Raw genomic sequence first — 16,424 nt, forward strand, 5'->3', positions numbered from 1 at the left:
ATGAAATTTCCATAAATACTAATAACTTTTGATCAAATTAGCCTATTGGAATAGAACTGGTCTCAAAATATTCCTTGGGTCTTGCATAGATACCAATTTTGCCATAGTTAGCTGGAGTTCCTGTCCGCCATTTTGATTTATGCTGAAACCTACTTTTTCAAACTCCTCCTAGACCGTCTCTCCGATTTTCACAAAAATCGAGTAAGATCATCTTCAGACAGTGCTGACAAAAAGTTATGGATTTCGTGTTGATAAACAAAACAGTTTTAACATAGCGCTGCAACAAATTTGAGGCATGATGCCAAACTAGGTCTGAGGCTGTATCTCTGCAAAGCTTTGACACGCTGACACCAAACTTTGTGTGTGCCATTGTCAACTCACACAGAATGCACCACATCGATTTGACAACAGCGCCACCTATTTGTCAAACGTGATAAGCCATTAAATCATATTACTAGTGGTTGTATTTATGATTTTTCAGCCATTTTGACTAAAATCATCTTAAAACGACTTCAATTACTAATTTCTGCAGTTGGTCTGATGCTTGCTTCTGTAGTGCTTGGCCCCATAATTGCTGCTTGCAGCTATATTTAAATGATTATAATTATTACTAAATAAAACCTCAAACAAATAAGAAATATTACTATTGTAATATTACACTGTAAAATAAAAATGAGTGTTTAAGAAAAATATACAAAAACAATTTTACAGGAAAAAAATATCTTAATCAGCATCACCATTTTCAAATGTCAAATGATCATTAAACTTATTCTGGCTGAATACCACAGGACGCACGTCACTGAAATATACCTATGTTTATTTAATCACAATCTTTAACTACCTTTAATAATCACACTAAGCAATACAACGATTTCGATTTTATTTTGATTAATTGTGCAGCCCTAACTCTATCTAATTTTAACATCACAGAGTATTCTGCAGGAATTCTCCCGAAATCCCATTTGGATACGCCTAAATATGACTTTGCAGCTCAGCAGAATGAGAAATCGGTGAGCACTTTCTGGTGGCGCTGTTTTGAAAAACTATCAACGCCAAGGAAGATGAAATAGTTCTCAGCACAATATTGACATTGATTTTCAGTTAGTTTATTGTGGCAAAGACAGAGATATGTGCTAGAAAACCTTCTCTCGGTAACAGCAGAGAATCAGTGACCGCAGGATTCACACTCTACTGAGAGGAGGGACTTAAGGAGAGTGTTTCTTAAGGAGAGTCTTGGCTCCTCCTAAGGTTTCTTGCTCATCAAACCTGCCATCTAGGGAGTTTTTCCCCTGACACAGTCACCTTTACCTCACTCACTGCTGGTATTGAAGCACAATTTTGAAACAATGGATGAAAATGCTGCTTCTCAGGTACACTGTAAAACTGAATGATGGTTGTAGTTCTGACCCTTAAAATGACTTTTATTGGTGTAATTTTTATACATAAGTAATATATTTGAATTAAATAGCTATATGTTATTAAATTGTACATAGGCTATATATCAGATTATTTTATTTACAAGTTTCATGTTTGTGTTTATCTCGTTTTTTCCCCCGTTCTGAGATGTAGAAGAGTTTTTTTCTTCATCTAAACAGATTTGGAGAAATTCAGCATTACATCACTTGCTCACCAATGGATGCTCTGCAGTAAATGGGTGCCGTCAGAATGAGTCCAAACAGCTGATAAAAACATCACAATAATCCACAAGTAATCCACACCACTCCAGTCCATCAGTGAACATCTTGTGAAGCGAAAAGCTGTGTGTTCGTAAGAAACAAATCCAAGAAGTAAGAAATGAGTCTTCTATCTGTAATATTGTTTTCTCCATTGAAAAAGTCATCTTGTCTGAATCAGGAGAGAAATATGCACAGATCAAGAACTGTCTACAAGTGAAAACGTCTATAATAGTGGATTTTTTTTCTTACAAACATGCTGTTTTTCACTTCACAAGATGTTAACTGACTCCGGACTGGAGTGGTGTGGATTACTTGTGGATTATTGTGATGTTTTTATCAGCTGTTTGGACTCATTCTGACGGCACCCATTCACTGCAGAGCATCCATTGGTGATCAAGAGATGTAATGATAAATTTCTCCAAATATGTTCTGATGAAGAAACAAACTCATCTACATTTTGGATGGCCACATTGGAGTACATTTTAATTTTAGGGGGAACTATGCCTTTAAACATGAAACAATGCCATGGGGAAAGAAACATGAACATAATTCAAGATAAATTCAAGATTTAATTCTTATTGTCTAATACAATTTTTGCATCTGCAAACAAGGTATGAAAAATAAACTTCAAAATATAAAATATATTCTCTAAAAACAAGTCTTATGCAAGTTTGCGTCTCAATTAATTTGATGGTGTTTAAAGATGTTTACATATTTTTACTGGACAACAAGACAAAAAAAGTTTATTTTTTTTTGCTGCATTACTTTACCACAAGAAGTAGGATTTGAATTCATAATATTTCAGAATTCTTAATCATGCAAAAGCATGTCCGCAGTAAACTTCCAAATCTCACAGATAATTGCTGTCTCTCTGAAGGCGTCATGGTGTGAACAGTCTCCCATTGCCTGCTCATACTAAACACACACAACTGTTCTGCACACAGAAAGGACACAATGTACTTTTGCATTCTTTTAACAATTTGCGCTTATTATTTGTGCAATGGCTCAGGACTGCTGACAGATCCCATCATTCCAGTCCTCATCTCTACCTCAAACAATCTGCATTTTTTCAGTGTTTTTTACTGATGCATGCCAGACGAAAAATTAAACCAGTTAGAATCAAGGTTCACTTATGATGTTTTTCTCCGAAAGTCATTACAGATGTACAAAGTGTGTGAAGTTTCCACATTGTTTGTAATTTAATCATTTAATGACGCTGTTTTGATTTTGATAACTTTATCTGCACTGTTTTGTTTCATTCAACTTGGAAAAGGGTCATTTTGGATATATTTTAGCAGCAAAAAAAATCACCTTTAACCCTTTTGCTGTGCTGAAAATCCTAATTTGGTTTTCCCAGTCAGAAATGACCGGCCTTCTAAAAATAGCTTGTAAAAATGTCTCATTATGCTATATTATTACAAAATATTTGATTCACAGCATGTTTTCTTTCAGATAGCATAGGTTTTGTATTCCTTTTTAAAACTGATTGCGAAAAGCTGTGTGTTCGTAAGAAACAAATCCAAGAAGTAAGAAATGAGTCTTCTATCTGTAATATTGTTTTCTCCATTGAAAAAGTCATCTTGTCTGAATCAGGAGAGAAATATGCACAGATCAAGAACTGTCTACAAGTGAAAACGTCTATAATAGTGGATTTTTTTTCTTACAAACATGCTGTTTTTCACTTCACAAGATGTTAACTGACTCCGGACTGGAGTGGTGTGGATTACTTGTGGATTATTGTGATGTTTTTATCAGCTGTTTGGACTCATTCTGACGGCACCCATTCACTGCAGAGCATCCATTGGTGATCAAGAGATGTAATGATAAATTTCTCCAAATATGTTCTGATGAAGAAACAAACTCATCTACATTTTGGATGGCCTGAGGGTGAGTACATTTTAATTTTAGGGGGAACTATGCCTTTAAACATGAAACAATGCCATGGGGAAAGAAACATGAACATAATTCAAGATAAATTCAAGATTTAATTCTTATTGTCTAATACAATTTTTGCATCTGCAAACAAGGTATGAAAAATAAACTTCAAAATATAAAATATATTCTCTAAAAACAAGTCTTATGCAAGTTTGCGTCTCAATTAATTTGATGGTGTTTAAAGATGTTTACATATTTTTACTGGACAACAAGACAAAAAAAGTTTATTTTTTTTTGCTGCATTACTTTACCACAAGAAGTAGGATTTGAATTCATAATATTTCAGAATTCTTAATCATGCAAAAGCATGTCCGCAGTAAACTTCCAAATCTCACAGATAATTGCTGTCTCTCTGAAGGCGTCATGGTGTGAACAGTCTCCCATTGCCTGCTCATACTAAACACACACAACTGTTCTGCACACAGAAAGGACACAATGTACTTTTGCATTCTTTTAACAATTTGCGCTTATTATTTGTGCAATGGCTCAGGACTGCTGACAGATCCCATCATTCCAGTCCTCATCTCTACCTCAAACAATCTGCATTTTTTCAGTGTTTTTTACTGATGCATGCCAGACGAAAAATTAAACCAGTTAGAATCAAGGTTCACTTATGATGTTTTTCTCCGAAAGTCATTACAGATGTACAAAGTGTGTGACGTTTCCACATTGTTTGTAATTTAATCATTTAATGACGCTGTTTTGATTTTGATAACTTTATCTGCACTGTTGTGTTTCATTCAACTTGGAAAAGGGTCATTTTGGATATATTTTAGCAGCAAAAAAAATCACCTTTAACCCTTTTGCTGTGCTGAAAATCCTAATTTGGTTTTCCCAGTCAGAAATGACCGGCCTTCTAAAAATAGCTTGTAAAAATGTCTCATTATGCTATATTATTACAAAATATTTGATTCACAGCATGTTTTCTTTCAGATAGCATAGGTTTTGTATTCCTTTTTAAAACTGATTTGTCAGAGTCCTGATTGTTTTGAGCTTATGCACCTCAGTTGAGCGAAAAAAGCATTATTTGTGTATAATTTTGGCAATGTTAGCTCAAAAACTGTGGTGCAAAAACTCAAATCAAAGAGGCCTACGATCAGTAAGTTCCAAAAAAAAAAAAAAAAACCTGTGCTAATTGAAATAAAACAATTTGAAAAGATTGAATCCAATTTGTTGATGTAGCAAGTACAACGATGTAGCAAGTACATGGGGTGTTATGGGAAGTGTTCCCAGTTCCAGTTGTCCTAATTAATGCAGCCTAAAAATCCTTTAACGGATTTGAATATTAGAAATATATTTGTGTGTTATGTGTAAGCCAGGTTAAAGAGATGGGTCTTTTTTTGTGTAAGATCTGAGAAGATTCAATGTTCTAAATGAGATTTTAATTTAAATTGCCATGGTTACTAAAAAGATTCTAATTTAGAATGTTTTCCGGTAATACGACCCCAAGGGATTATGTTCTTGATATCCAAACATCTCTAAAGCAAATGCAACTATTCCAATTGATTTCTTAATACAAGTGTTAAGCATGGAATGTTTTTGTTTTTGGAATATAAGATCGGAATATTCCACATAATATTCCACAGACCTTGAATGGAATGCAGCATTTGTAGCAATTAGAATTTCCAATAGCTTCAACGTTTTTCCAAAACATTCCAAAGCTTTCTTTTCAAAACATGTCAGCAAAATGTTCTTATTTCTTCTAATTATTATTCTTTTTTGCTGTTTAGAGAGCCTTGTACAGGTGTAAATTCTCACAAAAATGCGTTAATCCCCAAAAATATTCCTATTATACTACACAGAATATATAGTATAATCATATATGGCATGAAAAGCATGTTGTTTCAAACGCATTCAGTCTCCAAAGCCACCACATGCATCCATAATTCCAGGAATTAGCCAGCTCGGTTACTTTGCATGTCATTGCCAAGCATTGCTCATATTTAATAAGCAGTTTGGCTTTAATATTTAGCTTTCTCATTGAGGATTTTCCAAAGAGCCTTTTCCTCTTTCTATGCATTAAATTGCAGGACATCAGCGTAATTGCTCCTGTCAAGAAATAGCAAGACGGTTCCTCTTTTCAGACACTGTCTCTTTATTTCTAATGTCAGCTCCGTCCTGTTTTCTTTCTGTTGGAGTAGACTGTGTGTGGCTTGTTAAATGTATGTTTTTTTATGTTCTGAATAATGAATCCAGCTTTCCATTACAATCAAACACAAATGTCTGGAAACAAAGGCTAGTGCTTTATGTCTTTCTTTGCCCATCTTTTGCATATCAAAGGAACTAAATACTTAAAAGGGGACACATAATCATAGATCAAGCAATCTAATTAAAAATCAGTGTGTGATAGATAGCTCAGCTATTTTTAAATGCCAAAAGTTTTCTGCACAAAATCTAATTGAATCACTGAAGCTAAAACTAGTTCTTCCACTTACATTTGAAAAACATTTGTTTCCATTGTTACTAGAACTTTCACTAATGCCTTATTTACCTTATTTTACCAGTTTATACTGTCAAAGGCCAAAGGTCATTTATTAATTATAGCCATGACAGATCTCCATCAGATTTATTCACTTATTTATATTTTATTTATTCCTTATAATCTTTTTATATTATATAATTGCGTTGTATATAATCTATCTATCTAAAGTGACTTACAGTATAGTGAGTTCAAGCTGTGCATTTTATCAGTACATGCATTCTTTGATAATCAAGCTTGCAACCTTGACGTTTCTAATGCCTTTTGAGCTACAGGAATGTATCTATATACAGTACATAGAAAAAAAGCATAAATAAATAAAATACTAAAGAAAATGAGTGATGCTTGCCATTTGAAGCATGCAGTATTATGCTGTTTCTTATGTTTATGCATTTTAAACTCAAATCTGTTTAGTTGTTTGTAGTCTGACCAGCACAACAAAAAAAAAATCTGACATTAAAAATATGTGATTTGAAATGAGATTTTTGCATTATAAAAATTAAAAATAAGTTAAATAAAATATTTGAAAAACTGTACTGTTCAAAGGTTTGTGGTCAAGGCTGCATTTATTTAATTAAAAATACAGTAAAAATAGTAATTTTGTGAAATATTATTACAATTTAAAATAACTTTTCTACTGTAAAATACACAATATATTGCAGGGTGGAATCAAAATGTGATTTTTAAATGCTAATATCCATGTAATTAATGTTACTAATTTGTTATTTCGTTACATTGGCAGCCACCAAAGATGCCTTTTGTTTTGCTCAGAAAGGCATCACTCACATTTTCTACCCGGAAAAGTAAAAGCATATGCTATCATATATTGTGTGATAGTTTTCTGTCTGCACTGCCAGTTTGCTGATCTCAGTTGTTGTACAACAACCTTACTTGGTGTCACCTGACGTCATTACTATAGCAACCAGCACAATCCTGCCAAAAAATGACTGTCTGTACTGCCTGGACGCACAGAGCCAGGATTCCTTACAAATAAAACTGTCCATCATATGAGCATGCAACCTAATGGGAGCAGGTTTTTCTGATAAACGCTCGTGTGTGTGCAGGAAAACTCTTTTTCTGTGCGAGTTGCTTAGAATTTGTTGTTGTTTTCCAAACTTCACATTCTTTTTATCTGTCTCTTTTAGCCTCTCATCTATCTTTTCATCTCTCACTTTCTGTCTCTCTCCAAAACAACTGTTTTGGAGAGCATTTCCAGCTGTTCCATTGTTGATTCCTCATCTTCAAGCCTCCTCATAATTGTGTGTGGCAGCTCTCCGTTCGGCAGACAGGACGGATCTATTTTAAGAGCCAAGTCAGTTCCTCGCTCCTTCAGCAGAGTGACACCACACAAAGCTGCAGTTTATTAAACCCCAATAACGTCTGTCCCTGTCATTGCAGAAGTTGCTCGGGGTGGGGGGGTTGTGCAGGTAAACGCCGCTGATTCACTTAGACGATTGTATTTATCACGTTGTCTTAAACCATGACAGTTAGCTGAGTACATTACACTTTGGACATTTGTTGTTTCATTGCCAAGTCATTCTACTGCATGCATGACTGTGTAATCTGAATATATTTGTCAGTAAGGTTAACAGCTGTGTCATGCATCCAAATTGTCTATAATGCATAGAGACTGGCATCATCTGGACAGCATATTTCATTTCAATTGTCATATTCAATAAAATAAAAAAATATCATTACTCCAGTCTTCAGTGTCGCATGATCCTTCAGAAATCATTCTAATACTGTTAGCTGATTTGCAGCTCAGATAATGTATTATATTTGCATTTTAAATAAGCCTATTTATAAATTGTAGCTATGACAGACCCCACCCTATTTATTCACTTACTATATATATATATATATATATATATATATATATGTGTATGTGTGTGTGTGTGTGTATATACAATATATATATATATATATATATATATATATATATATGTACACACACACACACACACACACATAATCCTTCAGAAATCATTCTAATATGCTGATTTGTAGCTCAAATAACATTTCTTTTTATTATCAATGCTGAAAACAGTTGTGCAGCTTCATATGTTTGTGGAAACCTTGATCCATTTTTTTTCTCGATGAATAGGAAATTTCAAAAGAACAGCGTTTATTTGAAATAAGAATCTTTCGTAACATTTGATACATGAATGCATCCTTGCTGAATAAAAGTATTAATTTCTTTCTTTCTAACCCCAAATTTTTTAATGGACGTATACATCTTTATTGTCATTAAGTTACTTTAGTCACATATAAGTAACTTAACTAACATAGATATACCAGAAATTGAACAAACAGATATGGCATAATCACTTGCAAAATTCGTGTTTTTTTTTTTTTTGGCATATTTTATCATCCAACATTTGAAAATCAAGTCTAATTGCTTAGAAATGTACCACTTCATTTGAAGTATCCCAACCTGCACAGAACGAGTTACACACCAAAGTTAATTACTTAGTGTTATTGGTTTGCTCAGATCACTAATCAGAAGTATGAGCAATAGCAGTGTGTATAATGCAGGTGCGTTTTGCTAATAACCCATATGTCTATGTGCAAGCAGTGTCTGTTGAATGGGAATTAACATCTCACCTCGGCCACAGTTTGTTCCATAACTGAATTAAAGATGATGTGCTATTCTATATATTTATATATATATATATATCTCTCTGATGTTGTGGAGAGTACAGGTCAAGGTCTGCTCAGCTTGTGTGCATGTCACTGTGACTCACACACACACTAATTAAAGATGGACACAACTTGAACCGCATTGAAAGTCTGCTCACGTAGGTCCTTCTGCCAGCAACCCCTGGCTGTTTGTTGTGTGTGTGTGTGAATGTGAATGTGTGTGTTGACTGGGTAATTTTTCAATAGAGCCATAATTAAGACCTTAATGGCACCGAATGCATGTCTGTTTGAGAATCAAGGCCTGTATGTGTGCATGCGCACGTGTTCGCACACCAAGACCTCTGGCGGAGCAGAGGTCGCGCATTCATTATCCGCTGGGGTCGTAATTTGTCTCGACTGCATGTGTGACTAGAGTAGGTTTGTGTCGCACGTGGGCGACGGCACACAAGGGAAGATGTCATAAAAACAAAGCGCCTGGTGTATTCATCACGACAAATTTAAAGATGCGTGTTGCTGATACGGCGCTAATGATGCTCTCACAGGAGATTGATGGCGAGAGCTTGTCTCTCCGTGTTTCTGTCTCTGATTCGGAAGTGTAGGGCGCTCTCTCACTTTAAGACTGCTATGAAAGCCATTAGACAGTTTTCCAGCCCTGAGGAAACTCATTTAATCCTCTTCAGTTGTCTATGGAGATGCCTGTCACATGCTGAGCAAATGCGCGTGTTTGTTTGTCTGAACGAGTATCGCTCAGCGTCAGAAACGAGCCCGATTGTATCAAGTGTGCGAATCACACAGTGGAAGCGTTTTAAGGTGTCGTAGGCGCACTTACAACACAAAAGGCTGTTCAGAATGGTAGGCAGCATGATTATTCTGTCTGTCTAGATGCCTTCTTTAGAGCATAATTGTAGAAAACAATCCCTGAATGCATTGCAATACATACGTTCAGTGAAAAAAGACGGCAGACAGAACAAGAGAAATGGTGATTATATACCCTGTTCAGCACTGAATGGTAGAGCTTATTTATTTTGTATACATATTTCTTTGTTGGCTTAATCAAACTCCTGTATGATAGTACACCATTGTATTCATAATGTTTAAAGCAAGTTCTAAAAATTTCATATTTTAAAATGATAAATAATATTTTATAAATATTATTCAAAACTATTATAAAATATAGAGTTTAGTTTTAATTTAATTTTATGTAGTTATTTTATTTTATTGTTTATATGAAGCAAACTTTCACCCATATCATTTTATATATGACTTAAAATGAGTTTTTTTTATTTTAGTTTTTTTATTTTACGTTATTTGCATTTTATTTATAATATTATATATATATATATATACAGTGGGGCAAAAAAGTATTTAGTCTGAAGACTTACAGCAAACGTTTGACCTCTGTCATTGCCAACAAAGTGTATATAACAAAGTATTGAGATGAAATTTTGTTATTGACCAAATACTTATTTTCCACCATAATTTGCAAATAAATTCTTTAAAAATCCTACAATGTGATTTTCTGGATTTTTTTTTCTCATTTTGTCTCTCATAGTTGAGGTATACCTATGATGAAAATTACAGGCCTCTCTCATCTTTTTAAGTGGGAGAACTTGCACAATTGGTGGCTGACTAAATACTTTTTTGCCCCACTGTATATATATATATATATATATATTTCATAAATATATTTAAAATGTTTATATGGAGCAAAATTCCATCCATAGTACTAATAATGCATAACTAGTTTAAGTTCACTTGTCAAAAGTAGTCACACTGCTAAAACAACAGACCATTTAAACAACTTAGATGGAATATAACATACAGTTTTTACTAAGGTCAGAGATACTGATGATAGAGCTAAACTTAACCATGAATATTCCTTTAATTAGGAGGGTCAGACTCGCCCAAACCCGCCCATCATCCCACCCTGATTGGATCATTCCATTTGTTCATAAGTGGAGGGAATCGTGTTGATGGAGCATCGTTTTGTGTGCATGTGTCATTTAGCTGGGTGTTGATGGGTGGAGAGTATTTTTGCTAGGCTGTGAATTAAGCGTTGATGTTTTTTGGTGGAGTCTCTAAGTATTTTGGCTGTGTGGGTGTGGATGTGGAGTGACAGGATGAGTGTGTGCATGTGTGTATAGGATTCCATCCTATTTTTCAAAACACCTCATCTGTTCACACTCTCTTGAGGATCTGAAAGCATGTGATGAATGGTCAATGAATCATTCTTTTGAAATGATTCTTGATTCAGTTGAACTGATGACACCCATTTTAATCTGTCAACATTTAGCAAAGCTTTAGCAACCTATCTCCTGCATGAGCACCAAAGCTCACCGTGTCAGAGCAAGTGCACTAACTGCTTGGCAATGGCTCAGCCTGACTACAGAGATGTACACACAGCTGACTCTGTGTGTGTGGTGATGGAAAGAGACCCATCTGTTGGATTTGTCCCACTGCTGGCTGCGAAGCAGTTTCAATCTGTTGACCCCTGTTTGTTCTGAACTTTCACCCTTTCCTCATCTGTGTGTTTGGTGCCAGCTGGCCATCAGCTCATCTGATGGTGATTCTAAGCGTGCCGATACACTGAGATGTGTGATTGAAATAGATTGGCATTCATCTTATCAGCATGCAGCCAATAAAATGGCGCTCAACAATTAGGAAGCTGCAGACTGCTGTTTGTTTTTAAATTAAAATGGTCAGGGATATGAAATCCATCTTCATTTTAGAAACCCGAAAGAGTTTCTTTCATAGCTCAGAAAACTCAAGTTCAGGCTTCACTGCAGGCTTTTGATATCTGAGCACACTTCGGGACTTCAGCCAAGTTTACGTCCAAGGAATTTATTATTATTATTTTTTGGCAGAGAAAGATTTAGCACAACAAAATGTTCAGCTATAGCACATCAATTCTGTGTGGATACTCCAGATATTGCAAAAACTGGTTTGGAAACACTTTTTTGTAGCGAAAACGCAAATTAATATTGTGTCACATGGCAGAATTAGCCAACATTCAGCATCCGTGTTCATGTTGCTCCTGTTAAAGTGCCATTTCTCTGTCATTTTCAAAGGTGCATTAAATCTGTTACATTAATATTATTAAATTGTATACAAAATTATTTGTAGTTTAATGTATGGGCCCTAAAACAATTAAAATTGTAAGTTAAAATTGTATAATTAATAATTTGCGAATATTATATTATATAATAATATTAATTGGTTATTTTATCTTTTTATGGACCCTAAAATTTTCATACAGGACTGTCATCTTCTGATATTTAAATTGTCTCATTATTTATTACTATTTTACAAAGATGTGGGATGTGAAAGATACAATATAATTCGCGATATACACAAAATTATAGTATCTACTGTTCATGCACCATGGTGTTTTCTTGGTCTTACCATGGTATATGTCTGTAAAAACTATTGTAAACATGACGATGTCCAAATATAATGCTTTTTAGTACTGTTTTTGGGATGGCAATAAAATGCAATTAAATGTACTTTTCTATGGAAATGTGTACACATACACAAAATACTGTTGTTCTGCTTCAAATTATATAAATAACACAAAATATATATAAATTATACATTATGTACAAATTATCTTATGCTTTGCACTATACAAATACAGCAATAAATAATAATAATTTTTTTTTAATTCATACGGAATGTAAGACATAATTAAGCAACAAAATAACATGTAAATGGTATTAAACATAGTTGTGTCCCAAATTATGCACTTTACACATACACTATGTACTCAAATGTGTAGTGAATGAATTTTACACGGTTATTTTGTCATTCAGCATTGTAGTCGAATAGCTCCTTCCCCTCCATTACATAATTAAAGCTGCGACAGTTGAGAACAAGAAATCTGCAACATTCCACACTTTAAATATTTTTTTTATTATTAAGTGCATCATTTGGGTATTTAAAGTGAACTTTTTCTATTTATAGTTTTCAGTCTGAATGCGCTACTTGCACTACATATACTACAAAACAGCATAGAATAGTGCATGAGTATGCAAATTGGGACGCACCTATTATAAAATATTACATAGCTGAGGTGTGATGAAATTGTGTATGTTTGTGTGTGTGCATCCTCCAGGTAAACCAGCGTACCTTCACATAGGAGAGGAGGTGGACGGTGTGGACATGCGGGCAGAGGTCGGACTGCTGACTCGTAACATTTTGATCCGAGGCGAGATGGAGCCGACCTGTTACGGCAACGATGCCTGCAAGTTCTTCTCCTTCGACACGTTTGGTGGACATCTTAAGGTAATCCGACCCTCCTGTCACTTCAAACATGCATTTCGCTCTTAAATACCACCTACAGTTGTCTTGTAATGCCTCCATCCGTCCACTAGCTCATCCGAACATGGATGTTCACACCCTCAGAATGAGTTATTACAGTGATGGCACCTCTAGCTAGACATTAACACTCTGTCAAACTAGCAGAACGGACTTTTTTTTGGCTTTGGCTCCTGTGAAGGGCCTGTCAGTGTGTGTGTGTATGTACGTGATGGGGCGACTCAAGCGTCTGACCTCTCTAGTAATTGGCCCAGATCTGACTGTTCCTTTCCCCTCCTCACCTTCGCTGTCATGCAGAAGGTTGGCCCGTTTCTCCACTCAAGAAGAAATTTCCATGTGCAACAACTAGGCCATCCTGTCTTTCAAGTTGTGAGGAAACTGCTTTTGACAAAACCTGCTTCACAGTAATGATTTTAGAAGTGATAAATGTTAAAATAAGTAAATTGTTGTAATTCTTGCCAATAAAAAATATTAGAGCTAAAATCATCATTTACTAAACCATAAAATCAATCATTTACAAATACAAATGGCTCTCAACAGTGAGTATCATTTAAATAATTACTGCTAGGATATTTCATTTTTCCTAGACTATTTTGAAGTCTTTGCGGCATTATGTTTTTGTTCATTTTAGTGTTTTAATTTTTATAGTTTTAGTCTGCCACACTAGAAACCAGCTAGAACATCCTAGAAACTCCTTAACACAGTAACCAGGCTAGGGCTGCAACAGATGAATATTTTGATAATCGATTAATCTTAAGATTATTAGAACAATTAATCGACTAAACACAGATTATATCATTTTTATTCAGCTTTTGTAATTCATTAAAATATTGAGTAATACATATTCTATACATTTGCATATACACATAGAGCTGATGTAAACATCCACATCGCTAAGATCAGATGCTTTCTTAACTGCTGTTTATTTTATTCAGCTGCGTCCGGAGAGTAAATGACTAACAGTAAACGACTGCTTGCTTATATCAAACCTCTTTTTACCCCCAAACGAAGATTGAAAAAGAGCTTCACCACATGACAGCATTTCCCGTTTTTAGTTTTATAAAACTTTCCCAAACGCCGCCTCTTCTTCTTTTTCTTTTGGTTTTAATGATGACTGGCAAACCAACTTATAGGAGCATTACTGACACCTACTGGACTGGAGTGTGGACAGAAGATTGACAGGAAAAAACCCACACACTAAATTCTCTCAATTAACCCAGTATTCCTCAGATTTATTAGGAGACTATACATTTTTCTCTGATGTTTTCCAAGCTAATTCTTTAGTGGCATATTTTGCCAGCGTTTTGCCGCATATTTTTTCCAATTTGCATCTCTAACTCTCATATATTTTGCAATCTAATAGAATGCATGGTAGCACTTCATTTTAAGGGCCAATTCTCACTATTAACTAGTTGCTCATTAGTATGCCTATTACTAGCATGTTGGCTGTTAGTTAGTACTTATAAAGCCCATATCAATGCCTTATTCTGCATGACCATATTCAAGATCCCTTATCCATGCCCCATACCTAAACTTAATAATTACCAGTGTTGGGGGTAATATATCACAAGTAACGCGAGTTACGTAATCAGATTACTTTTTTCAAGTAACTAGTAAAGTAACGCATTACTTTTTAATTTACGAGAGAATATCTGAGTTAATTTTTCAAATAAGTAACGCAAGTTACTTTTTTTTCCCAATTGATTGATTGATTGACAGCTCTCCTGTCCCCATGTTGAGAGAAATCAGAAGATGTTACTGTAGCTCTAAAATAAATATGAATATGCATTAATTCATCTCACTCGCAAAAAAAACAACACCGATTCAGTATTCCTCAAAATTAATAAAAATAATGCAACTCAGAATATGACGCAAACCTGCAATACTTAAATGTTAAACAACACAAATATCCTTTATGTATTTAATCCCATTCTATTAACCAATGCCTTTGCTAAGTAACGTAATTAGTTACTTTTTTATGGAGTAACGCGATATTGTAACGCATTACTTTTAAAAGTAACTTTCCCCAACACTGATAATTACCTTACTAACTATTAATAAGCAGTAAATTAAGAGTTTATTGAGGAAAAAAACTCTAATAGTGACTATGTGCTTTACAGTTTGTTGTACATTGTAGAAGGTGCAAATTCCAGTGGGGTGTTTTCCTATTTTTTGTAACATTAGATTTAATCCAGCGTGGCTTATTCTAAGACGTTTAATTTTCCTCTCTTCCTTTGGGTTCCTGTCCTGCCTCATACTCATGCCTACATGTTTTTGTATACTGTATAGATGTAATCCTGTGTCTGCTATGTCCCAATATTCCTGCCATATTTTGTGTGTATGATCCTTTCTAATAGTTTTGGTACTTGTATATCAACTATTTCATGTTTTATTGAGCCTTTTCTTAAAAGATCTTTCCACCCCTACATGGGAAGGAACCTTTCCCAAACTCTACTGGTTCGGCTTCGTTTGTACATAGCGCTGTGTCTTCTTAATTGGATGGGAAGACTGAATTACAATCTTGCTCTACAGCGCCACACTGGTCAAACCATATTATTGCAGGCCCTTACATTAGGTCATATGAGATCAAACGACTTCTCGACAACAAAAATATTTGTCGACAGGGGCTCATAAATGATTTAATTATTTGGTTGGAATGAGTTCAGTAATTTAATGAGAGCTGTATCCATGTTTGGGTCAACAATCCATGTCATCATCCATGTCAGTCAAAAATGCTCTTGACTCACACACCCATTTGAAAACATGTTCGGCCTGTTTGTTTGAAAACCCACTGACACACTTAACACCCGACCGGACAATTTGAGCTTGTGTTTATGGTTTTCAACCACAAGGGAGGTCATAAAAACCGCCTTCCGAGGCCGTGCTGTCACATTCTTATGATATTTGCCAGGCTAATCTAATTGATGAAACATTTAGAGAAATGTCAGGCCGGCGTGAGATCGTACATTTGGCCGTCCAAAAGGATGAAAGACATTAATTGGAGCCAAAGTGTGCCACCTTCCCCTGGGAAACGTCAAATCATCTTACATTCACTCGCATTCTACTGCATTGCACAGATATGACGTGCAGCATATTTCACGTCTTTTGACTTGAAACAATTTGATGTAGGTCACAAAAAAAGCAGCCATGAAGTCCAAAAGTGAACATTCTGCCAGACGTGTGAGAACGAGAGAAGAGAGGAAATCAATCTATCTGACACCTTTACTTCCCGCCCATGCATATATTCACTGGCGTGCACGTTTCAAATCTTATTCTGAAAGGGTGATGATATTTACATTTCTCACTTTTGATGTTCTTTCATCTAGATCAGGGGTAGGCAAGTTCGGTCCTAGAGAGCCGCAGTCCTGCAGAGTTCAGCT

General features: G+C 35.1%; 1 protein-coding gene across 1 annotated transcript in view; it reads left to right on the forward strand.

Annotated features, from left to right (window-relative positions):
• cemip (cell migration inducing hyaluronidase 1) overlaps positions 1–16,424 on the forward strand; it is a 132,179-nt gene that overhangs the window by 84,108 nt on the left and 31,647 nt on the right. Inside the window, exon 12 of the mRNA XM_016280405.1 lies at positions 12,842–13,011. Within this exon, the coding sequence (XP_016135891.1) occupies positions 12,842–13,011 (170 nt within the window). The remainder of the gene's footprint in view (positions 1–12,841; positions 13,012–16,424) is intronic.

Source organism: Sinocyclocheilus grahami, unplaced genomic scaffold (assembly GCF_001515645.1).
Source record: "Sinocyclocheilus grahami isolate Dianchi unplaced genomic scaffold, SAMN03320097.WGS_v1.1 scaffold140.1, whole genome shotgun sequence".
NCBI lineage: Eukaryota > Metazoa > Chordata > Actinopteri > Cypriniformes > Cyprinidae > Sinocyclocheilus > Sinocyclocheilus grahami.